The sequence below is a fragment of the Mercenaria mercenaria genome, unplaced genomic scaffold (assembly GCF_021730395.1).
Source record: "Mercenaria mercenaria strain notata unplaced genomic scaffold, MADL_Memer_1 contig_4913, whole genome shotgun sequence".
NCBI classification, from domain to species: Eukaryota; Metazoa; Mollusca; class Bivalvia; order Venerida; family Veneridae; genus Mercenaria; species Mercenaria mercenaria.
Window position 1 is genome coordinate 1 of NW_026463181.1, and position 25,895 is coordinate 25,895.

General features: G+C 34.3%; 1 protein-coding gene across 1 annotated transcript; it reads left to right on the forward strand.

Annotated features, from left to right (window-relative positions):
- The first annotated feature begins 10,403 nt into the window (after positions 1 to 10,403).
- On the forward strand, positions 10,404 to 15,650 carry LOC128554299 (uncharacterized). Its single transcript, XM_053535557.1, has 6 exons — positions 10,404 to 10,531; positions 11,218 to 11,349; positions 12,797 to 13,129; positions 13,475 to 13,933; positions 14,383 to 14,638; positions 15,424 to 15,650. The coding sequence occupies exons 1-6, from the start codon at positions 10,453 to 10,455 to the stop codon at positions 15,617 to 15,619; spliced, it is 1,455 nt and encodes a 484-aa protein (XP_053391532.1). The 5' UTR covers positions 10,404 to 10,452; the 3' UTR covers positions 15,620 to 15,650.
- The last annotated feature ends 10,245 nt before the right edge of the window (positions 15,651 to 25,895 follow it).

Below are 25,895 nucleotides of genomic sequence, written 5' to 3' on the forward strand. Positions count from 1 at the left end.
TTAAATTTCATTTATGCCATCAGATGGACTTGGACAATCAGTGAAGATACATATTGACTGAATTTATAACTTACCCCCCCCCTTTATGTTTTATGTAAATGAATATACCTAGCAGCTTCTAATGAGGTTGGTTTGAAACGTTATTTTTGTCTTCCATGGTAAGAAATTTCTACTTTTACTTACTTTTCTAATATATTTTTGTAAAGGCTTGTACTCTGTATCTTCTACATGCATATACCAATGCATGATTACCTCCCATGATTTTAATAAAAATGGATTTATCTCAGTAAGTATTTATAGGGCTCAATTGTCATTAGTTAGACTGAGACAATCAGGGTAGATAACTATGTCAAATTACCTCCATTTGTTTCAAATTAAAATGGGTGTATCTCAGTAACCAATGAAGATACTAATTTGAAATTTCATTTATGCCATCAGATGGACTCGGGCAATCAGGGTATATAACTTTTGACTGAATTTATGACAATTTGTCTCCCTTTATTTTGTGTAAATAAATATACCTCAGCAGCATCTAATGAGATTGGTTTTAAATGTTATTTAAGTCTTCCTGGGTAAAGAATAGTCATGCTAGTACAAAAATGCAGTTTAAGCCTAGGACCCTCAAAATTGGTATGGAGATTGGCCCTGACTAGTACGTGATCCATAGGTCAAAAGGGACTGTTGCAAGAAAATATTTATCCTGATGATATTTAAAGTGTATGCCTACGTGATCTATGTCAAAATTTGATCTTATCATTAAGAACAATGGTACTCATGTTAGCGATATAGGGCCATCATGGCCCTCTTCTTTCTGGTATCAGCGCAGATTTATGGAATTTTCACATCTGACGTCTCTTGCCCCCATAAAATCCAATTAGTTACCATAGATATACAGTTTGGTTAACTTATTGTCAAACGCGTTATTTGACTTTAATCTTGTGTGACAATGTGAAAGTGATGCCTGATTGGGGTTTAGCATGTACAGATGTGCAATAATTACAATAATTGCACCCGAATAATATGTTTCATATCTACCCTTTACTTTTAAGTGAAGTATGTGAAAAAAGAGGGAACTCGAAAAAAAAGGAGCAGGACTTAGCTCCACCTCAAATGGAATTAGAGACGGGAAAATGAAACTCATTGCACTTTTTAATGCAAAACGGCAAATTATATCCTCAAGACAGTGGATGTATTTTTTTGTTTTGACATTTTAGCAAAATTGTCATGAAAAGAGTTGAGTTACACAATGTAACACCTTTGGAGTTTAATTGTCTCAGGAAAGCAGAAATATCCTTGAATATATGCTTTGCTTAATTCAGATACACTATGCAACATTATTTTTGATACCTGCTATTATGAGGTTTATGCCAGATGCAGGCTTAATTTTACAAATGTAAATGGACCATTGGAACAAAAATGACATAATTGACGATTTTCATTTGATTAAGTACTTTAAGTAAAGTGCATGTATTTCATTAGGGTCTAGATCTGCTTTACATTGAAATACGTATAAACTGTTGCAATGGTGTTTTCCTTATTAAGTTAAGCCAACTTAACGAAGCTTGCAATGGTGTTTTCATTATCTTAGTACAGTCAACGTAACGAAGCTTGCAATGGTGTTTTTATTATTTAGTACAGCCGATTTAACGAAGCTTGCAATGGTGTTTTCATTATTTAATACAGTACAGCCGACTTAACGAAAGTTTGCAACGGTATTTTCATTAGTTTAGTACAATCGACTTAACGAAGCTTGCAACAGTGTTTTCATTATTTAGTACAGCCGACTTATTGAAGCTTGCAATGGTGTCTTCATTATTTAATACAGTGGACTTAACGAAGCTTACAATGGTGTTTTCATTATTTAGTACAGAACAGCCGACTTAACGAAAGTTTGCAACGGTGTTTTCATTATACTAGCACAGCCGACTTAACGACGCTTGCAATGGTGTTTTCATTATTTAGTACAGCCGACTTATTGAAGCTTGCAATGATGATTTCATTATTTAGTACAGTCGACTTACCGAAGCTTGCAATGGTGTTTTCGTTATTTTAGTACAGCCGACTTAACGAAGCTTGCAACGGTGTTTTCATTATTTTAGTACAGCCGACTTAACGAAGCTTGCAACGGTGTTTCCATTGTTTAGTACAGCCGACTAATTGAAGCTTGCAATGGTGTTTTCATTATTTAATACAATCGACTTAACTAAGCTTGCAATGGTGTTTTCATTATTTTAGTACAGCCGACTTAACAAAGCTTGCAATGGTGTTTTTATTATTTAGTACAGTCGACGTAACAAAGCTTGCAATGGTGTTTTCATTATTTTAGAACAGCCGACTTAACGAAGCTTGCAATGGTGTTTTTAATATTTTATTACTCAAAATAAAACCAAATAACTCATACAACAAGAATATGCATTGATACTTATAACGATAGTTAAACATAATTAAATTAGGTAAAAGTATGTATAATGCCAATATTGGGAGTTGATCGGCCGCTCATGACTCAACAAGGGTCTCACCGTGTAGAGTCGTTAAAAGCACAGCAAAATCCGTCGACCGAGAGGAGAACAGACGCACCAATCCAAGGCTTGCAAACATCACTTACTGTAACAATGCAACTGCGCAATCCATCGAACTTCGAATTGTGAATCCAACCCAGCCCGGATGTCACCGGGATGTGGTCAAATGCACAACCCGAGCCAATGTAGAGCGAGGCAATATAACACAACGGACCGCAAGGCAAAGCAATGAAGACACTTTGTACTTTGTAACAGGTATCACTCAAAGGCAAAGCAACGCAAGACACTTTGTACTTTGTAACAGATATCACTCAAATGCAAACACACAACAATTTCAATTGAACGTCGAGCTACCATTCCACCCATTTCGGGTTTCACCGTGTAATGAGCGAAACCGCAACACGAGTCAATGAAAGGCAAGGCAAGGCAAGGCAAAGTGACACCACTGAGAGCAACGCAACATACGCAACATACGCAAAACGCTAGATAGGAATTGCCAAGTACTAGGGCAAAACCTTTTACTATCCAGTTAACACAAACTGGTAAACATATGATACCCCAAAGTACGCAACTTGAAAGCAAACACACAGACACCGTATCCGCTCACCTCACGGCCGACAGAATTTTACCGCCACAATAAATTCATAATTTATCCGCCAAAATTCTACAGCCTTTCAAACTATTCTTTAAAATCGTATCTCTTATGTAATCTTCATAAAACTCTAGTCCTACCTTATTATACTGTACTCCTAAGATATGACTTAGCATCAATGTCGAGCCTAATTATAATGCATTTGCCACCTGAACAAACTAACTCGCAGCAGGCCATATATTGCTAAATCTAACCTTGCCAATTTGAAAGCTATGTGTTTTATATAACTTGCATTAAAGAATAGACGGGGCCTCCGTGGCCGAGTGGTTAGAGTCGTTGACTTCAAACCATTTGCCCCTCATCGATGTGGGTTCGAAACCTCATTTGGGGCGTAGAATTCTTCACGTGAGGAAGCCATCCAGCTGGCTTACGGAAGGTCGGTGGTTCTACCCAGGTGCCCGCTCGTGATGAAATAGTGCACGGAGGGGCACCTGGGGTCTTCCTCCACCATTAAAGCTGGAAAGTCGCCATATGACCTAAAATTGTGTCGGTGCGACGTTAAACCCAACAAAATAAATAAAATAAAGAATAGACAGTACAAGCTCCCCCTTTAAAGATTTGGTTGAAACGGCAGAAAAAACTGATATTTTACTCCAGATTAACGAGTAGAGGTCCTGAACTTACGATCGTTTCTCTATATATTGAGATAATTAATGCACATACAGGATACATTATGTCTGCGCCTATAGAAATTTTTATGTGACCCGATTTCCGACTCCTTAATTTTGAAATAACGAAGTTTGATAGATACATATTTCGTTGTTTTGAATTTTTATATACGCATATTTGTTCTCAACTATGGACAAGTCTGAAACTTGAACAATTCGTATGTTAATCGTTTGCTTGCACAAACAAACCGAAGTATGATACAATAAACAAAGTCTAAACTATTTTCTTCTCGTATTCGTCATATAGCGTGCACGGGAAGCAGTTGCATGTGATCTTTATTAAAGACTTTGTCGATGGAGCCCGATTGTCTCGGGTAACACGATTTCTTCGACAGCCGTCTAACAGTTTATCTATGATGAAAAACCATATGCAAGTGAAAAACCCGTGCAGTTTGTGAAATTGATTTAAGCCTGTAATGTAAGTTAACACAAAACAACATACACTATAAGAAGATAATGTGATGGATAGGTACCGGTCATTGTTAAGGTAAACAGTAAGTGAATCAAAATTTTTCAAATGATTTAATAGCTGTATTGTACGTAACAGAGGTGTAAGTGCTATTTAAGATTGTAACAAAGTTCGAACTCCGAGGATCTGCATCAAGAGCTGCTTATTTGAATCTGAATAACTGAAATCAAGATAATGCGTCAAAATTGTCGTCGTGACGACCTGGTACATGTTCAGCGTTAATAAGGAAGCAATAAAATCTGACAACTACATGATAGTTTGTTCAAGATACTTATAATTGCCCTATTGAGGCAAAAGAGCTTTTAGTTTTATTTGTTTATTTGCCGTAGTTGTTTAATAAGTCTGATCCCCCAGACAAAACCGCCACTAAGATTGGAAACAATTCCGTCATTGTTGTCTGCTGTAAATCCACGTCTGTACCATGAATCAGGTCACTAGTGACGTTGAAAATAATAACCAAAATCTAAATTTTCACCCGGGCACTATCAGAAGACAAAATTGTAATTCTTTGTAACACAGAAAAAACTGAAATTCAACTGATTTATTTTTTGTAAGAATCATAACAATGTTAAATCTCTTAATTATTGTATGATGATATGGTTCAGTCAGACCATAAACGGCGAGTAAAGATCGACCGGTTTACAATGGCCAATAGTCATCTTAGTAGTGTAACAATTTATTAGTGTTCAACTTTGATTTATGCAGACAATAAAATCTAGCAAACCTTTCAAATGTTATAATTTACCTGATTAAGTACCAAATGGAAGCGACTTTGAACTATCAAAATAGATTTTTTTTTTTAAAAATCCTAGTTACTCAAAATCCAAAAGTTTGATAAGAACTAACTGAAACGATAAATTGCAGTTGATACCTGATTTACTAATTGGGTTTTCCCAAATCCGTGTACAACAATACAAGTACCGCCAAACCTATCAAAGTTAATAATTTCTTTGAATTGACAATCAAAAGTGATAATATTTATTAAAGATTGGTATGTCAACGTCCTCGTGTATTAGATTTACAAATAAGTTTTTAAGTTTTTAATTTGTGTTCGTGTGTGGATTTAATATTTTGACATACTTCTGTGCTACATAACGCAAACTATCTATAAATGGTAACCTGCTGCGCATGAATGGCGTCCTAATTCTTGAACCCATTTATATTAACCGTTAACAAGATCGTTCATTGTATGATAAATGATGAATCCCTCTATATTCACCTGAAATATTTTTGTGTATTAACATTTTATTGAAATCATGAAATTTAGCAGTGGGACCAGCTACTCGGCCAGTTTCAATTTCAAGAAAGACATTTTGTTCAAGAGATAAGATGTTCCAATTGTTATGTTACCTAAACTGACGCCTGGCTTTGCCACGGAATCTGAGGAGTGACCGTGATCCCCTTTGGCGAAAGGAAGCTCGAAAAGATGAAGACTTTTGATTACCTAAAGACTTGATATGCGTATTGAGATTTGTACATCTTACATCGTACAAAAAACTGCAAATCAACTACGTACGATTACATAAATTACAGTCATAATACGTATGCATAAAAACTGATTAGTTTGATTCAACCTGCATGTAATAGCACCATAAGTTATTGTTTGACTTAGACCCTGGGGCTGAAGTGCTAGTTTGACGTAAAAGAAATAAGTTCTCCTAGCGCAATGCGCGATCTCTGAAGTTATACATATAATGCAATATCTCATCAATTTTGTAAGAATTCCTATACTGAAACGTAGGTGATAGATGCATTAGTCCATTTTTAGTAACTATTCAGATAACTACCAAACCCTTGCAAAAATACGGACAATTCGACTGCGCCTTTCGATTGTAATACTTCATCTATCTACTTGCCTTTACACTTAATTAAAGCTGACACGTGAGTCGCTAAGTAAACATCTGTTAAGTGTAAAGTTTGTAAAGAAATGTCACATACAGTTCAATTACTAGGTCAATCGTGTTTACATGTTTTCAAACCAAAATTTCTCTACTTGCAAAATAACCTTTCTAATTTTTTATTATGTTTTGTTTAAGCTTGAGCTCACGTTTTTCTTACACTTAAATATGGAAGCCGTAGTTAGGGTTACAAAAACGCAGTCTGTAATGTTTACAAACATGATGTTTACAAAAACGAACTGTAGTTGGAAACCCGCTCCAGTCCTACCTTTTAACCTTAAATTGTCACTGAGAAAGCATGGAAATCCTGACTATGAACAGAGACGCCTGTCAAAACAGAGTCCATTAAATCAAATTATACATTTGTGTAAATAAAATACCTGTGATTTTGTGAGCTAAGTGTAGCACGTGGCCGTTAACTGTTACCTGATGTCATCAAGAATTACATACACAGTAATATTTGAATAGCCGCGGAGCAGGGTTACTGATATTTTATGCCAAAATAGAGTCTTGAAAACGGATAACTTGCAGGCGCGTGCGTAGCTAATATATTTTCATCCCATTCGTGAATATTATCAAAAGACCTAAGGAACTATGTTTGAACAACAAACAATCTACTTAAATCTGTGATATTGTTATTCGACATACCGGCAGAAGATTGGTAACGCCGTCAACAACATTCTCTTCCAAGGCATCTGCGCCTAGATTCCCTCTCAACATTGTCCTGAGGATCATACTGCAGTATATTTCTGTTGCAAGGATTCCTCCGAAGTATGAGTTCCCGCCTTCGACCACGAGGCATTGCAATGATAATTCAAACGTGTAAATAGTTTTGACGTTACCGACGGTGTAGCTTGCCAAATGTGAGAGAACTGCACGAGATTATTGGTATTTATATTATATCGACTGGGTACCAGTATCAATAGAAACCAGTTCAGATCAGCCATGTGTAACAATATCCATGACACGTTTAATCTAGCAAAAACAGACGACAATTTAACATACTAGCAGACGGTAATTAATAAGCAACAATTTGAGAAAAAATAAATAAAATTATTTTAATTCTAAAATAATTTCCATTATTAAGTACAGCCGACTAAACGAAGCTTGCAACGGTGTTTTCATTATTTTAGTACAACCGACTTAACAAAGCTGCTGAATGTCTTCCAACAGTGGCACTGGGTCAACAATATGTCCCAAGTTGCCTAATATTTCTTGTTACTGTGAAATACAAAAAATCATGTTCTGAATATCTGTATGACATTTTGTTTGCTGGCAGCCACCTATTTTGTGCAATGTCTTCAATAAAACCAACTTTGGAATTGACAGATACTGTCAGTTTGCCAGAACGTATTTCACATAAAGTACAAGAGGCACAAAGAAATATTCACAGGGTGGGCTTGCAGATGGGCAACTCATTATACTATTATAAAATGTGCTTTTTAGCTCGACTATACGAAGTATGAAGGCTGTCCTACTCGAGCTAGCTTAGGCGTCCTTCCGCACCCGCGGTTAAGTCTTGATGGACTTTCTCTTTATCTCTGTAATTACTGGATGGATTTGTTTCAAACGTACAATTGATATTCTTCATCATCATCCACAACATATGGCACAAGGGTCATAACTCTCTCATCAATAAATCATAAACTATCCCCCTTTTACTTAGAATTTCATGTTAAAGTTTTGATGTACTTTCGCTCTATCTCAGTTATTACTTAAAGGATTTGATTCAATATTAAAAATGTTGTTCCACATCATCACCCACATCATATGACAAAGGTCCATAACTTTAGCAGCACTTTTTGTGAATTATGCGCTTTTAGGTATAATTTAAGGATAATTTTGTTGCATTTTCACTATATCTCTGTTATTACAGAGAAGCTTTGATGCAAACTTAAAATAGTTGTTCTGCAACACTCGTATCATATGACATAAGGGCCAGAACTCTTGCACCAATATTTCATTAATTATATCCCCTTTTTACTTAGAATTTCGGGTTTTGGTGCATTTTCATTATATCTATGTTATAACAGAGAGGACTGGAAATACTTGTCCATCCTATCACCTACATCATATGACACAAGGTTCATAACTCTAGTACAAATCCTTCAAGAATTATATTCCCCGTTTTACCAAGAATTTAAGGATAATATGATGCATTTTCACTATATCTCTATCATAACAGAGAGGAGTTGATTCAAACTTCGTATTTCATCATCACTCGCATCATATGACACACTCTGGTATCCGTATTTCATGAATTATCTCACCTTTTTACTGAAAATTTCAGTTAAAGTGTTAGTACATTTTTCACTCATTCTTAGTTATTATGAAATGGATTTGATTCAAGGTTAAAGAAGTTGTTCTGCATCATCACTCACATCATATGACACAAAGTGCATTACTCTTGCACCAATATTTCCTGAATCATACCCCCTTTTTGCTTAGAATTATACTTGTTTAATGTTTTGATACACTTTATCACTCTTATTATTTAATACTTTTGACATAGACTCCACATTGAAGTCATTAAACACTCCAGAGGCAGCTGCAGCTTCCTCAGATGTGCCCAATTTTACTATCCAGCTTCAAAATAGTCGGGCGCGCTGTCTACTGTGACAGCTCTTGTTAAAAGCATGTGCTGTTAAAAAACGATTTCATTATAACAATGGTTAATGGTGTTTCAGTAGTTGTTAGTTATGACGGCGTCCAATTCTACATATCTGAAAGCCATTCTCGTAATAAACGAGGCATGAGCTGTCCTGGTGGAAAGTGTGTTCTAGGTGTTGTTCCTACTTTTATCTAAATTGTGTACATTCATTCAAAGCTTGTAATTGTCTTTAGGACTTTATTTGATAATACACAGTTTGACTTGCATTCATTTATATTTACAAAAAAAGGTTAAGGTGTACTGAGTTTGAAATACAAATTTGTAGTGAAAGATAGGGATTCCTGGTTATCGAAATAAGAAAGCGTAAGAAAACCCTAGCAGAACCATCAATAAGTCAGTCGAAAAAGCGAAAAATTCATTACTTGACGAAAGGGAATTCCTTGAGAAATTTTGTTGATGCTCAGATTTGGTTAGCTGTCTTAACGGTCACTGCAAGTGAATTCTACCATGTTATAAATAGAGCTGAAATGCCCCGCCCCATCAGTACTCTCAGTGCTTTGATTATTTTTTTAATGCTTTCCCAGCGACATATATGTATTTCTGCGCAGATTGACATCTGATATCTGCGTCTTGTTTCTTTCATAAAAACCTCTTCTTGTAGCGTAAAAGATGCAATCTAATCCATAGAATGTTTTGCTGTATCAGTTACCAACACCAAATGCACTGTCCCCACTGTACCCACTTCTCCCCTTGTTCACTCCCCTTTTAGAAGTCAGCGTCTTTTCAGTTTTTGTAGATAACCGTGGATGCTTAAGAATCGCGTGTAACTTGTGCTATTGTTTGGTTTTAGGAATCATATTAATGATTTTGGTAAGTATCAGTCGGTATGTTTTAATCTAATTCCTCGAAGAATTCATATAAAAAAGCTTGAAAGCTTGTCACTACGTTCGTTCTCATTCGTACTCGAAGTTTGTTCGTTCTCAATATAACTCGATTGTAAAGTTATTATTCTTGAAATTGTGCACCTGTTCACCAAATGTTTAAGTAATATGCAAAATTATTGGTAATGACATGCTTCTTAAAATGAAAGATAAAACAATCGTTTAAAAACCTTCATTACGTGCTTTTAGTAGTGTTGTTGATTTCTGGGCACTGGTTATGGATATGTAAAACATGCTTACCGTTTCCAAGAACAACAGAATGGTAATTAAAAAATGTACCGAAAGCGTAAAGTCATCTCATATGAAAACAATACATTTAGTCCTCGTGTTATGTTTTATGCTAGTATATCGACAATATACGTTTGTTTTAGGAATTAATGTCTGCAGAAGCCCTTGGGGTATGTTTGTGACTGAGACCGAAACATTCCCGCGGGCTTCTGCAGAAGTTAATACACAAAAATGTGTAGGCCTATCATCCCTACATTTTCATATGGTTGTATGTAATATGTTTGTTTTGTATTAGTTAAGATTTTTAAAATGTGTTTATATCAAATGTCATGCCCGAGAGTGCTCAAAATTCTGAATAATGTCTTATCTCTTGACATTGATTCCAGTGGTTTAATATCATTTTTATATTTCAGAAGAAGAATGTCTTGCTGATAATTATTCCAGAGAGGAGATAATCAGAATAAACATGGAACAACACTTGATATATATCAGTCTTTGTATCAAACCAGATGATCTGCTTTTATATCTGCGCTGCTTTTCTGAAGGTAAAATAAAAGTAGTACTTACAGTGGATCAATTTCCTAAAACGGACAAAATTTGATTAGCCTTTTTCCTTGGATCTTGGGTCATGAAATAAATGTAGGTCATGTCACCTACTTTGAGGGCAGAAAAAGACTCCAGACTGTCAAACCCGAACCACCTGGATACAGCAACCGATCTTTTTGCAAGCAAGTATGTCTACCTTAAATGAGTCATTTCTAATACCCGAAGGATTTGATCACGTTGGTTCAAAAGTACCCTCGAAATTTGTCATCTTTAATATCCATGACTACATATTAAAAGTACGTTGCTCGTTTTTTTATGCAAGTTTACCATAAGAAAATATCAAAAGATTTAGTTACTGTGAAAATGAGTGATGTTTAAAGTATTTGTAACAACTGGATTAGTGTGAGACAAATTTGTGACTATACGTAGCATACACTTGTGAAACTATTTCAATGTCTTAATAAAATAAATTCAGTTCCATTTTGTCGAGCCACAGTATAGTACGGTATATATGAAACAAAACTTATATCTTTTACAACTAAATTGACTTTTGTAATAAGAAAAATTAAATAAATTATTATCCAAAATTTACCACTCAGACAGGTAGTTATGTTATCAACATGTGGTCTATTTTGCATAAAAGCACTACTGGAAATTAATTCTGATTCGAATGCATTGATTTCAGAACAAAAGTCAGCTATTCTTTCGGAGAAAAATCTCATAAAGGCATCAAGAAAGACCCTAGAAATGTTATTACATAATGTTGAGGAACCAGGGAGATTTGTTGAACTGAGGGATGCTCTTTCTGAAAATGATGGTAACAGCTTTGGCACCATTTATTGAAATTGACGGGTCTATATTTCAGCACTAAATTTTGTTTGGCTAAAGTAAAAAAACATGAAAACTTATTTATAATGTCATTTTCATACGCCCGAAGGGACGTATTATGTTATGACGCTGGTGTCCGTCTGTCCGTTAGCAATTTCGTGTCCGCTCTGTAACTCTTGAACCCCTTGAAGGATTTCAAGGAAACTTGACACAAATGTTCACCACACCAAGACGACGTGCAGAGCGCATGTTTTGGATGCCTCGCTTCAAGGTCAAGGTCACACTTAGGGATCAAAAGTCATATCAGTTTGTTTCGTGTCCGCTCTGTAACTCTTGAACCCCTTGAAGGATTTCAAAGAAACTTGTCACAAATGTTCACCACACCAAGACAACGTGCAGAGCGCATTATCCGGATGACTCGCTTCAAGGTCAAGGTCACACTTAGGGGTCAAAAGTCATATCAATTTGTTTCGTGTCCGCTCTGTAACAAATGAACTGCTGGAAGGATTTCAAAGAAACTTGGCAGAAATGTTCACCACACTGAGACGATGTGCAGAGCGCATGTTTCGGATGACTTGCTTCAAGGTCAAGGTCACACTTAAGGGTCAAAGGTCCTATATGACTGCTTTGTGTATATTGCTCTGCATTGCAGTGCTCTTGTTTTTATTTGGCAGATCTCTTTTTTGTTCACTTAAATATTTCTTTCAATTACTTCCCGTTTGTGTTAATATAAATAGCTTATTTTGAAACTTTTTTATTATTGGCCGTAGGGAAAACCCGAGACCACTTTTCTGCGGTACAACATAGATTGTACCTCTAATTCCTAGGTGTATTTTTACATACCTGTACCTGATAAGGATTTTTTTGTGGATTTTGATTTTTTTTGTTTGTTGACTTAGATTTGCTTCTGAAGTTTTCCTTTTGTTGTTCTACTCCTTTGGGCTACAACAGTCAAGTTCTTTAAATGTTGCTCCCATCCTATGATGTAATCCTTCGAGCGTATATTTCACCGCTTGGCGGAGCTCTTGTATAACACGCTTATTTAATGGCTTGGCGTTCAGTTGTCCAAACCACTGGTTTTAATAATCGACCGGCGTGTATATTAAAGTACATGTCTTTTTAAAAAGTTGAAAAGAACCCCAAAACTAAACCAACCTTACATAAGTTAATTTACATAGGATAAGGTATTCATTTTTATCACCATTTTATAGATTTTTGATAACGCAACACCTATGAGTATCGTAAAATGGTGTTCTTGCTAAATATATGAACTATACATTTACAACAGTGACAATTTTGTGTGCTGACAATATCTTGTTATAAGATCGCATCATAACTATTACAGATCTTTTGCTCAGTTTTATAACTGTAAATGCTTGTAATTGAAGTACATGATATATCAATAAATGCTGTTTAAAATACTGTATTAATTGTAGGTTATCCAAATATCGTGCGTATCTTGGACGGCGATTGCAATCCTAAAGATCAGAACTACGCCAAGGTGGTAGAACTCTTTACCCGCGGAATAATCGTGCGTCTAAATCCATCAGAGTTATTGCCCCATCTTCTGCAAAAAGGCGTTTTCAAACAAAAGGATGTAGGAGAAATAAGAGCGGAAGAGAAAAATCACGGAAAGATGAAAGCTGCTTGTGTTTTACTGATGTACTTACCACGTCGCATTGCTGACTGGTTCAGATGTTTTTTGCAGGTCTTGATCAAATGCGACCTTGAGGATATTGCTGAAATGCTTGATACAGACATGTTCAAAGGCACGTGCTGTTACTCTAAAATGTAGTTACTCTCTTTATTTTGCTTTTTAAATGCCGTTAAAATGTGACGCATTGCTCTTGTATTTTATATCTTTAAATTAATATTAACATACATAACTTTTATTCATATATTGCAAATTTCAAATACTGTAGAAAAATGCGAATATTGAAACTTGACATTAGATATTGAACTTAAAGAAAACATGTAAATATTGTGGCCTTATTTGATTAAAAATGTTTATATATCATATTATTTAGCTATTTACGAATATGAGTTTTAACATAAAACACAAAAAACGCTAGTGTAGATTATTACTCTATAAATCAAGAAATATTTTCTTTCAGATATTAAACTCACACAGACAAATGAACAAGGCCGTGAAGTAATTTCTATTAAAGCCCCGCAACTTAAAATGAATGACAATTTGAGTTCTGAATCAAATTTAAACGCTAAAACCAAACTTTCCGGAAAACTAGACGATGCAATAGCATCAGAAACAGAGTTGCGTTTTATGAGAAACGATAAAGTGGCATCCAATGAAGAACCAAATGCACCAGTATTGGAGTCAAATAGTGCAAATAGAAATGATCAAACACTAGCAAATGAAATGATTCATGAATCAGAACCAGAAGTATACAATTTAAAGAAAATGCAGAGATATGCAATTTGTGAAATGGCATGCGGAAGACGTATAACAGTTATGAAAGGATCATTAGTGGATCTTAGAGTAGATGTAATGGTAAACACTACAGACGGTGCTGTTTCATTAACATCAGGGCTTGCAAAGGCCATAAGTGAGAAAGGTAGACATGCAGAATTGTCTTGAAATTAATTTAAATATCAAAATGCTGATATTACTCTTATGTTAGTTATGTTAGATAATCATACAAGGGAATGTCGAGTCGAGTTGTAAAACACGCATGGCAGTGTATTTTGATCAGAGTCTAAACGAGAAACCACAGAAAATATAAGTATACATGTATTTCCAATGTGCAATTTTATTTTGTAAGGTTTCAAACATTTTGCGTACTGTTTTACGTTTAATGATACTTATATTTATTTTATACTACTTCTTCTCGTAGCAAAACGGTTTATATCTTTATTGTTTCATAACCACATCTAAAAGTTTTTTTTATATTGAAATGATTGGTAAAAATAAGGAATGTTTCAAAATCTAGATACCTTGAAGTAACTTTGCTGTTTAGTTCCTCTTACATATTCTTATAAATGATTCTTAAATAACATTTTATAGGAGGAGAAAAGATAAGGAGAGCGTGTTACAAGTATTTTCAAACACAAGGAAGCATAGACGAGGGAGAAGTATTTGTAAGCGAGGCTGGTGGTCTACCTGCTAAACATGTGGTGGACGTGAATAGCCCAATTAAGAGAGAAGGAACAGAAGATGAGCTGAGATTACTCAGAGAAACAGTCATGAAAGCAATGATGGAAGCTTCAGTTAGAAAGGCCCAGACAATTGCATTACCAGCAATCAGTTGCGGAATGTCTGGGCAAGTTTGCTTACTGTACATACACTGTGCTTTACAACAATGTCCGTTATAAAAATGGATCAATTTAAATACCTTGTAATTTCAAACATTTAATTTATTGTAAACTCGGTCAAAATATTTCGAACCACCATTTGCTCAGCAGTCATATGATATTTAAAATTTCTATGCAATGGATGGAATGTACACACACTGTCTTGCAGCTGGTGACTTTCCCCTTAATGTTAATCTTTTATTGTTTGTTCTTTAGTCAGAAAGCACTTTGAACGAGTGCTATTTCAAAAAGAACACCAGTCAGGCAGTCAGAAAAGTAGAATTTTGATGCTATGCGAGCTAAATCTGAAGTTAAGAACTCCTCTTTTCTCTTAAAATCTTTTAAAACGTTTTTTTTTCAGTACTTATGAATAAGCGTCAGTTTTCTGGCTTCGCTAAAACTGTTTAATCAGGAACATGTACATAATAATGTCCAACTGATATTTTAATGTAACTGAATATCTTAAATGAGGGAAGTAGGTACTTTCAGCTTTAATAACATATGTATTTCTGCCTTTTATGTTTTAAGTGCAAGTATCACCTACCGTCCTAATGCCGACTCAGCTAAATAATTTAACACAGTTTAGATGATTATGTAATAAAAGTCATAGATTGATATTTGAGAATGTACTAAGTTCATGTACTAAGATAACAAGTCAACGTTATTTGACCACCGTAGAAGTTGAACCTTTCTTTCTTTGTTTCTTGTTTTGACTTTATCTCTGTCGTGATCTTCAAATGACTTTATTTTATAGATTTCCAACGGAGACGGCGACAAGACAAATAGTGCATGCAGTGAGAAATTACTTCCGGATGGAACAATCGAGTAGTTTGAAGCATGTATACCTTGTAGCCATTATCCCAAAAACTGCCAAAAGTTTTCAAGAAGCCTTGTGCTGTGAATTTGAAGATGACACGAAATGTACTGTAGAGGTGGTGAAAGAATCTTGATAAAAATAATATGCGGAATGTGCAGTGAGAATGTATTTGTTAATTATGTCCCTGTTTAAGCCATATTGTATTCATATAGAGTGTACGAATACATGAATCGGCGCGATGAAAAACAAATTGTAATTTTTCTCATTCAGGAAATGAGCTGGACATGTCGGCCGTTATCATTTTTAGTTCGACCATACGAAGTATGGAGAGCTCTCCTACTCGACCCGGCGTAGGCGCCAACGTCCTTCCGCGTCCGCACTTTGGTTAAAGTTTTGATGCACTTTCACTTTATCTCTGTAATTACTTGATGGATTTGTTTCAAACTTAAAGTAGTTATTCCTCAACATCACCTACATCTTATGACACAAGGGTCATAACTCTCACACCAATATTTCATGACTTATCCCCCTTTTTACTTAGAATTTCAGATTAAAGTTTCCATGCACTTTCACTCCATCTCAGTTATTACTAAATAGGTTTTATTAAAACTTAAAAAATATTTGTTCCACCTTAACACCCATATCATATGACACAAGGTCCATAACTCTGGTACAAATATTTCATGAGTTATGCCCCCTTTTACTAAGATTTTCAGGTTAAAGTTTTCATGCTTTTTCACTCTTATCTCAGTTTTTACTAATTAGATTTGATTAAAACTTTAAATAGTTGTTCCACATTATCACCCACATCATATGACACAAGGTCCATAACTTTGGTACCAATATTTAATGAGTTATGCCCCCTTTTACTTAGAATTTCAGGTTAAGATTTTGATGCATTTTCACTGTATCTCAGTTATTACTAAATTGATCTGATTCAAACTTGAAGCTGTTATTCCACATCATCTCCCACATCATATGACACAAGGTGCAAATATCACTCATTTTACTTAGAATTTCAGGTTAAAGTTTTCATGCACTTTCACTCTATCTCAGTTATTACTTAATGGATTTGATTCAAACTTTAAATAGTTGTTCCACCTTATCACCCACATCATATGAAACATGTCCATAACTCTAGTACCAATAGTTCATAAAATATGCCCCCTTTTACTTAGAATTTTAGATTAACATTTTGATGCATTTTCACTATATCTCAGTTATTACTAAATGCATTTGATTCAAACTTGAAGCTGTTATTCCGCATCATCACCCACATCATATGACACAAGGTGCAAATAACACTCTTGCACCAATATTTTATGAATTATCCCCCTTTTTGCGTAGAATTATACTTATTTAATGTTATTTATCTCTCACATTACTTAATGCTTTTGACACGGACTCAAGCTATTGTCCAATATCTTCATTCTTATTGGAGCTATTAAACACACTAGTGACAGCTCCAGCTCCCTCATATGCCCAGTTTCACTATCCGGCTGTAAGACGTCTGATTGATTCTTTTGTTGGCATGTCACCGGGGAGAACTTATAAGATTCTCACTAAGCACTAAGGTTTAAGAAAGGTTTGTGCCCGATGGCCGCCTCACATGTTATTAGAGGAGCACAAGGCCAAAAGGGTCAATTCTGCCAAAGAAACACTGAAGAAATTCTCAAATTCTAAAATCTAGATGATCGTACGAAAGATAAAAATGCGACCAGTGACTGGTCTTCACGGTCTCCAGTTGATTCTTGACAACGACGCGGCTCACGATAGTGTCATTGTTCAAGTTTGACACAAAAATGTGGTGCAAATCAATCATTCCGCTCATTCGCCAGACGTTAGTCCTTGTAATTTTTGTCCTCTTTCTAAGGCTGAAAAAGATGCTGGCTTGGCGCAAATATTTATTGAATAAAGCACATGGAAGTGGTATTTTTCAGTTACTTAAGACAACACTACTCTGCAACGTTTACCTCTTCGATTTCTCGACTGCAGATGTACGCGGAAATCAAGGGCGAATACTTTGAAGAGATAAACTAAATTTGAAGTCTGTATACAGACCGTGTACCGTATTCGAGCAGAATTGTCATTATTAGCTCACCAGAGCACGAAGTGCTCAATGAGAGCTATTGTGACCGGTCATTGTCCAGCGTTCGTCGGCGTCCGTTGTGCGTCGTCCGTCAACATTTGCCTTGTGAACACTCTAGAGGCCACATTTGTAACCCAATCTTTATGAAACTTGGTCAGAATGTTAGCCTTGATGATCTCCAGGTAAAGTTTGAAACGGGGTCATGTGGGGTCAAAAACTAGGTCAGTAGGCTAGATCAAAGGAAAAGTTTGTGAACACTCTAGTGGCCACAATTTTGACCCAATATTTATGAAACTTGGTCAGAATGTTTGTCTTGATGATTTCTAGGTCAGTTGTGAATCTGGATTATGTGGGTTAGAAACTAGGTAACCCGATCAGATCAAAGGAAAAGCTTGTGAACACTTTAGAGGCAAGTAGTATAGTAATTACCGAAATTAAGCCAATTTGACCTCATTTTGACCCTTGTCCCGATTCTATAAGCGCACTTTGGCCTTACCCTAAACTTAAACTGCTAACCCAGTACGCTTGGTACTGTGAAAACCTTTGGTTAAACCAAATGAAAACCTCTGGTTTAACCAAATGAAAACCTTTGGTTTGATGGACGTAAGTGGGCTGAAGGGACCAAGGTCCACTCACACAATTAAAAAAACCTAAGGCTTTAACAAAGTGAAGAAAAAAACCCGGAAGAAAAATTCACACACTGAAAAACAATTTATAAAATAGTATAAGCTTTTAGTTTAAAACCAATATTGACTTTACTAGCTATTTTTGTGCGTGAACAAATATCGGTTTTCCAGCATTTAAATATAGCATTTAAATATAGTATTTATGATAAGGATTTAAATATAGATTCTGACATCCGGTTTTTCCTGTATTTCGTAAGAACTTAACACTTTAGTTGATTAACAACGTCGGAACTTTGTTTGCATTAACAGAAAGAGAAATGTAAGTTTTATTTTTCGTTCAGAAGTATTATTTTGTGTTCTTAGAGATAAATTTTACTTTTACCTGTTTATGGTAATGCAATTGTTTTTTTTATTTCAGGGATAACATTACAACAACAGAATTATTAGGAGATTTGATAGAGTTGACCTCCCATCTCAGGGATAATTACCAACAAGATCAAATATGTGTAAAATGGACTGAAACATTTTATGCAAAATATTACTCCAAACTAGCAGATGCTATTAAACCTAAGCCTAGGCGACATACAAGAAGTGATTTGGCAAAAAAAAAAAAGAAAAAAAAAAAAAAGAAGAAATTACGAAATCATTTGGACAAGGAGAAATTCCAGAAATTTTTGATGTGGATACTTCAGATATTGATAAATGTGTCGAAACTATTCAAAATTTAGATCAACAAATATCTAGGAACAAACGACATATAGTTTTTTGTACACATCAGATTGGATTTATTATTAAAAAATTAAAATCAACTTGGCCAAAGGATTGTGCTATAGGTAGAGATGGTACCTACCCAAATAAATCAAAGGGGGGCAACTCTGAATTGATCAATAAACTGAAGCCAACATTAAACATTGATCAAAAGTGAAAGAAAAATCAGATAGGTCCTTTTTCAAACAACTTATCAGGCAGACAAAATATGACCTACATTTGTTTAAATCCCTTTGTATTCAATATACAATATGCACGTTTTTCTCATGACTTACACTGACAGTTATTTTGTAAGTTGTAGTGAGGCCCTGATAGAAAGTTTAGTAATGCATGAAGATTATATAGAATAATGCATACATTCCTTTGAAGAAAATTAACGACATTAAGAAACGTTATTAAGTTTTGATCTTTTAGCCAAAGTTGTTCATTTATTGTTCTCAATGGTGATACATTGGTTTACACAACATTTATATATCAAAATGTAAAATGTATATATCCAACAATGAGAAATAACAAAAAAAGTTAAATTGGTAACACAAAAATTCATTGTCGTCAAATATAATTACAATGTTTTAAGGTAGTGGTTGTAATTACTACATGTTAAGGTAGCTGACAGGTAATGATGACTCTATGTAATGTATTTTAAGCAATTCTCAATTTAAACATTCTCTGGAGGGAACTAGCACGATCATTTGCTTTCCTTGAAAAACGAATAAATGCTGAAAAAGCATATAGAGATTACTCTATTTGATGATTTTCGTTACATGTCAGCTACCCTAAACAAACTAAAAGGTGTTTTATTTATTGTTGAAAACAAAGTAATCGGATAATTTCAGATATCAACATTAATTTAAAACTTATACTGTTTACACAACTTGAAAAAAAGGTTTTTGTTGGGGCCTCTCATTTACAAATATACATATCAACAATTATCACCTGAATTGAGTGCATTCATGAGTGGAAAATAGTGATGGTAAAATGGTGTAGGGGTTTGTTTACAATATAAAATCTTTAATAACTTCTTTAAGGTACATTTTTGGTATGGTTTTGGTAAGCTTATAATAAAGAGCATGTCATTCTCTTCCACTCAGCATTTTTTCAAGTGTTTCAGACTCTTGGCTAGTCTTGGAATTTGACTTTATTAAAAGACAAAAGGAAGTTCAATATAGGCTCTTTCAAAATGTTGAAAGTAGAGTAAACTTACCTTATACTCTATTGAATTTATTTAGCTGTGGGAGCTTTTGATATAGACTATAATTGGGGAAGTCCTAAAATCTTTGAAAAACGGTCAATACAAGAGTTGTCCATTTTGCTTCAGATATTTTGAAAAGTCATTTTTTAGATATCAAATATTTCTATTTTTGACATGGAGAAGAGGAAAACCATAAATATATTTAGAAAATTGGTGCACTTAGCTATCATTTCACTCTAAAAAAAAACTATAAAGATGAATTTGAATTTTTTAGGTACCATCTCTACTATAGGACTTTATCTTCATAGCAAAGGTGTACCTTACACAGATTCCTACTGTCGAAACCTGGTTTTAGTTTATGAATTAATTGAGAAACATAAAAATTTATTGAAGTGTGCTTTAAACATTGGAACTTTAATCAAAAACAGGAAACTAATCGAAGAAATATGTACAGAGTTGAATTGGTAACAAAATCAGCTTTAACAGTAAGAATCTATGTCGGGATTCTATGTACTACGTATACGTTTATTTTTAGATTTTAAATGAGGAACATTAGCTTGTTATTTCCCTTGAATATTTGTATGATAAAGCGCAAGGATAACCAAATATTACATTGGTCCCTTTCAGTTGGATTCCTCTGACTTTTTCGTTATAACCTTTATCCAAGATGTTGCAGTTGGTCAAAATAAATATGCTTTTTATGTGTAGGTTTCTAAATAAAAATAATTAATCAAACCTAAATTTAGCAGATGGCCACTAAAAGAAGGCCTGTCCTTAATCATTTTCCAATCCAATGAAATTAAGTATAGATATTGCTTTTGAAAGTTACATAGAAGTCAACGATAAAAACAAAGGAAGGACCAGTCTGCTTCTTGGACATAATCAGGGGAAGTAACTGACTAATGTTCCCCATTCCGTATACTATGTACATGTTTATTTTTAGTAACGTTTACAGTGTAAACGCTTATTTTTGGGACGAGTGGTTAAGGTTGTTGACTGTCGGTGCGATGTTAAGCCCAACAAATCAAATTTTTAGTAACGTTTACAGTGTAAATGCTTATTTTTAGCATTAAAGGAATTTGTTACTCCCGTGTACAATGTTCATGTTTATTTTTAGTAACGTTTACAGTGTAAACGCTTACTTTTTTACTTGTTGTAGTAAGATGTGAAATATGAAATAATTATTTGTTCATTTGCTCTTTGATTGTTAACTTTTAGTATTTTATACAATAAATTATAAATGTTTATACCATCTTGTATCATTTTTATGAAAAATAAACAATAATAACCACAGAGTATACTTGTTTTGTTTGGATATTGTATGATTTAAATTTAAATACATATAATATAGATGAGTTTACAGAATAAAATATATTGTTTGAAAGAAAGAAGATTTACTGATAATATAAATCCTCATTATGTTACAGCAAAAAACGGGAAAAAAATGATAATGGCTACCTGTTCATCTTGTGGAAGAATGAAATCAAAGTTTGTTAAAAGTATAGGGGGTAATTTAAATATTCACAAAGCAATGTTACCTTTATTTCCTAAGAAAGGTTTGACACTTCCGGGATATAACTATTGCGGGCCCGGAAATGCTTTAGATAACGGGTCTCCTGTCAATGAACTTGATGCAGTATGCAAAATCCATGATATTTGCTATGACTGCAATGTAGAAAAGAATATATGCGATAAGCAAATGCTTTTCAACATTTAAGTCTGAAATTTAAACACGAAATCAAAAACATTTGGGGAAAAGATTGCAAAACATTTAGTTGTAAATCCTGCAATTAAAACGAGATACAAACTTGGTCTTGGACAAAAACAAGTCAAAAAACGGGAAAAGGGGGTAAATACAAGGTCACTCAAAAAGACCCCCGAAATAACATGGAGTGATGAATTAGCAGAAGAATTACATAAACCAATTAAACGGAAATTTACGAAACGAAGAGTGATTGTCCGTGACATTGATGATATTTGGTCTGCTGATTTAGTTGATATGCAAGCTTTTTCAAAATATGATAAAGGTGTAAAGTATTTATTAACCGTTATTGGTATATTCAGTAAATATGCTTGGGTTATTCCATTAAAGAATAAAACTGGAGAATCTGTTACTGAAGCATTTGAAAAAATAATTTTAAAAGGTAGAACACCTACAAATTTATGGGTAGATGAAGGAAGAGAATTTTATAATAAAAAGTTTGAATCATTTTTGAATAAAAATAAGATTAACATGTATCATACATTTAATGAAGGAAAAGCTGTAGTAATTGAAAGATTTAATAGAAGTTTAAAAAGAATAATGTGGAAATATTTTACAGCAAATAATACTTACACTTATTTAGATAATTTACAGGATATGGTTGACAAATATAACAAAAGAAAACATTCTAGTATAAAAATGACACCGACTGAAGCCAGTAAAAACTTAAATAAAGGTACTGTTTACTTCAATTTATATGGTAATTTAAAGATATCAAAGAGTAAACCAAAGTTTAAAATTGGCGATCGAGTCCGCTTAAGCAAACTTAAACGACATTTTGAAAAAGGATATACACCAAACTGGACAGATGAGATGTTTATAATCTATGGAATTAATAACACAAATCCCAGAACATACACTATAAAATATTTAAATAATGAAATAATTCAAGGTTCATTTTATGAGCAAGAACTTTTACCTACTAAACAAGAGGCTTTTAGAATAGAAAAAGATATTAGACGGGACTATAAGAAAAAACAAGCTTTAGTAAAATGGAAAGGTTATAATGAAAAAATTAATAGCTGGATTTCGTTTAGTGAATTGGAAGAAATTTAATTAAAAAAATATATTATATAAATGAGTAATAAAAATTTAATTTCTAATGGAATAGAAACAATAGATCAATTAATTATTCACTTAACCAAACTAGCCGCCGCATATAGAAAAAGTTATAAGTTTTGTGGAAGAGTAAATACAGGATTACAAATTACAGCAGGTATCTTTGGTTGCTCAGCTGCATTAGCACTTGTTCCAGCTATTCCTATATTTGTAGCAGTTGCTATTGCTGTTCCAACAGTAATAACTATATTTATTAATAAACTAAAAGTTGAAGACAAGAAAACTATTTTAAAATTACATCACCACAAAATAAAACAACTTATAACAAAAGCACGGATCGGAAAAGTAAATAAAGAAGAAGAGAAAAAGGTTATTGAAGATATTTTTACAATCCTGTTAGAAATGCAGAAAGAAAAAGATTATTCAATGCCTCTTGAAATGCATATGAAGGAATTTAAACTTAACGGATATAAAAATAAAAAAGAAGAAGAGTTGTATTAAATTTAGATTGCTGGATTTATTTCTTTACGTGCGTTTTTAGCTCACCTGTCACAAAGTGACAAGGTGAGCTTTTGTGATCGCGCGGTGTCCGTCGTCCGTTCGTTCGTGCGTCCGTCCGTAAACTTTTGCTTGTGACCACTCTAGAGGTCACATTTTTTGTGGGATCTTTCTGAAAGTTGGTCAAAATGTTCATCTTGATGATATCTAGGTCAAGTTCGAAACTGGGTCACGTGCCTTCAAAAACTAGGTCAGTAGGTCTAAAAATAGAAAAACCTTGTGACCTCTCTAGAGGCCATATATTTCAAAAGATCTTCATGAAAATTGGTCAGAACATTCACCTTGATGATATCTAGGTAAAGTTCGAACCTGGGTCACGTGCGATCAAAAACTAGGTCAGTAGGTCTAAAAATAGAAAAACATTGTGATCTCTCTAGAGACCATATATTTCATGAGATCTTCATGAAAATTGGTCAGAATGTTCACCTTGATGATATCTAGGTCAAGTTTGAAAGTGGGTCACGTGCCAACAAAAAAAACTAGGTCAGTAGGTCAAATAATAGAAAAACCTTGTGACCTCTCTAGAGGCTATATTTTTCAATGGATCTTCATGAAAATTGATCTGAATGTTCACCTTGATGATATGTAGGTCAGTTTTGAAACTGGGTCACGTGCGGTCAAAAACTAGGCCAGTAGGTATAAAAATATAAAAACCTTGTGACCTCTCTAGAGGCCATATTTTTCATGAGATCTTCATGAAAATTAGTGAGAATGTTCACCTTGATAATATGTAGGTCAAGTTCGAAAGTGGGTCAAGTGCCATCAAAAACTAGGTCAGTAGGTCAAATAATAGAAAAACCTTGTGACCTCTCTGAAGGCCATATTTTTCATGGGATCTGTATGAAAGTTGGTTTGAATGTTCATCTTGATGAGATCTAGGTCAAGTTTGAAACAGGGCCATGTGCGTTTAAAAACTAGGTCAGTAGGTCTAAAAATAGAAAAACCTTGTGACCTCTCTAGAGGCCATACTTGTGAATGGATCTTCATAAAAATTGGTCAGAATGTTCATCTTGATGATATCTAGGTCAGGTTTGAAAGTGGTTCACGTGCCGTCAAAAAGTAGGTCAGTAGGTCAAATAATGAAAAAAAACGTCGTGACCTCTCTAGAGGCCATATTTTTCATGGGATCTGTATGAAAGTTGGTCTGAATGTTTATCTTAATAATATATAGGTCAAGTTTGAAACTGGGTCAACTGCGATCAAAAACTAGGTCAGTAGGTTTTGAAATAGAAAAATCTTGTGACCTCTCTAGAGGCCATACCCTTGAATGGATCTTCATGAAAATTGGTCGGAATGTTCACCTTGATTATATCTAGGTCAAGTTTGAAACTGGGTCACGTGCCTTAAAAACTAGGTCAGTAGGTCAATTATAGAAAAACCTTGTGACCTCTCTAGAGGCCATACTTTTCATGGGATATGTATGAAAGTTGGTCTGAATGTTCATCTTGATGATATCTAGGTCAAGTTTGAAACTGGGTCAACTGCGGTCAAAAACTAGGTCAGTAGGTCTAAAATTAGTAAAATCTTTTGACCTCTCTAGAGGCTATATTTTTCAATGGATCTTCATGAAAATTGATCTGAATGTTCACCTTGATGATATGTAGGTCAGTTTTGAAACTGGGTCACGTGCGGTCAAAAACTAGGCCAGTAGGTATAAAAATAGAAAAACCTTGTGACCTCTCTAGAGGCCATATTTTTCATGAGATCTTCATGAAAATTAGTGAGAATGTTCACCTTGATGATATCTAGGTAAAATTCAAAACAGGGTCACGTACCTTCGAAAACTAGGTCAATAGGTCAAATAATAGAAAAACCTTGTGACCTCTCTAGAGACCATATTTTTCAATGGATCTTCATGAAAATTGGTCAAAATTTTTATCTTGATAATATCTAGGTCAAGTTCAAAACTGGGTCACATGAGCTCAAAAACTAGGTCACTATGTCATATAATAGAAAAAACAACGTCATACTCAAAACTTGGTCATGTGGGAAGAGGTGAGCGATTCAGGACCATCATGGTCCTCTTGTTTAAAGATTTTTTTCTATAAGTATATTATATTATATAGATGGTTAATAGAAATGTCGATAGAATGATTATGCCAAAATTATCTAGCACTTTAGGAGAAATAACAAATCCAGACAAAGATTCATATGAAAAAGTTCTTAAAAGAAGAAATGTTATTAACTCTAAACTTGATAAAATAGTTAGTGAAGAATATAAAAAACATGTAATTGATGAATTAAAAAATGTTATAGATCCATATCTTTTTCAGAAAAAACTGTATAAACGTGAATGTGGTTGATGCTGGAAGAAAATAGTAAAAGCTGTGATTGTCCTAAACCAAATAATCACCG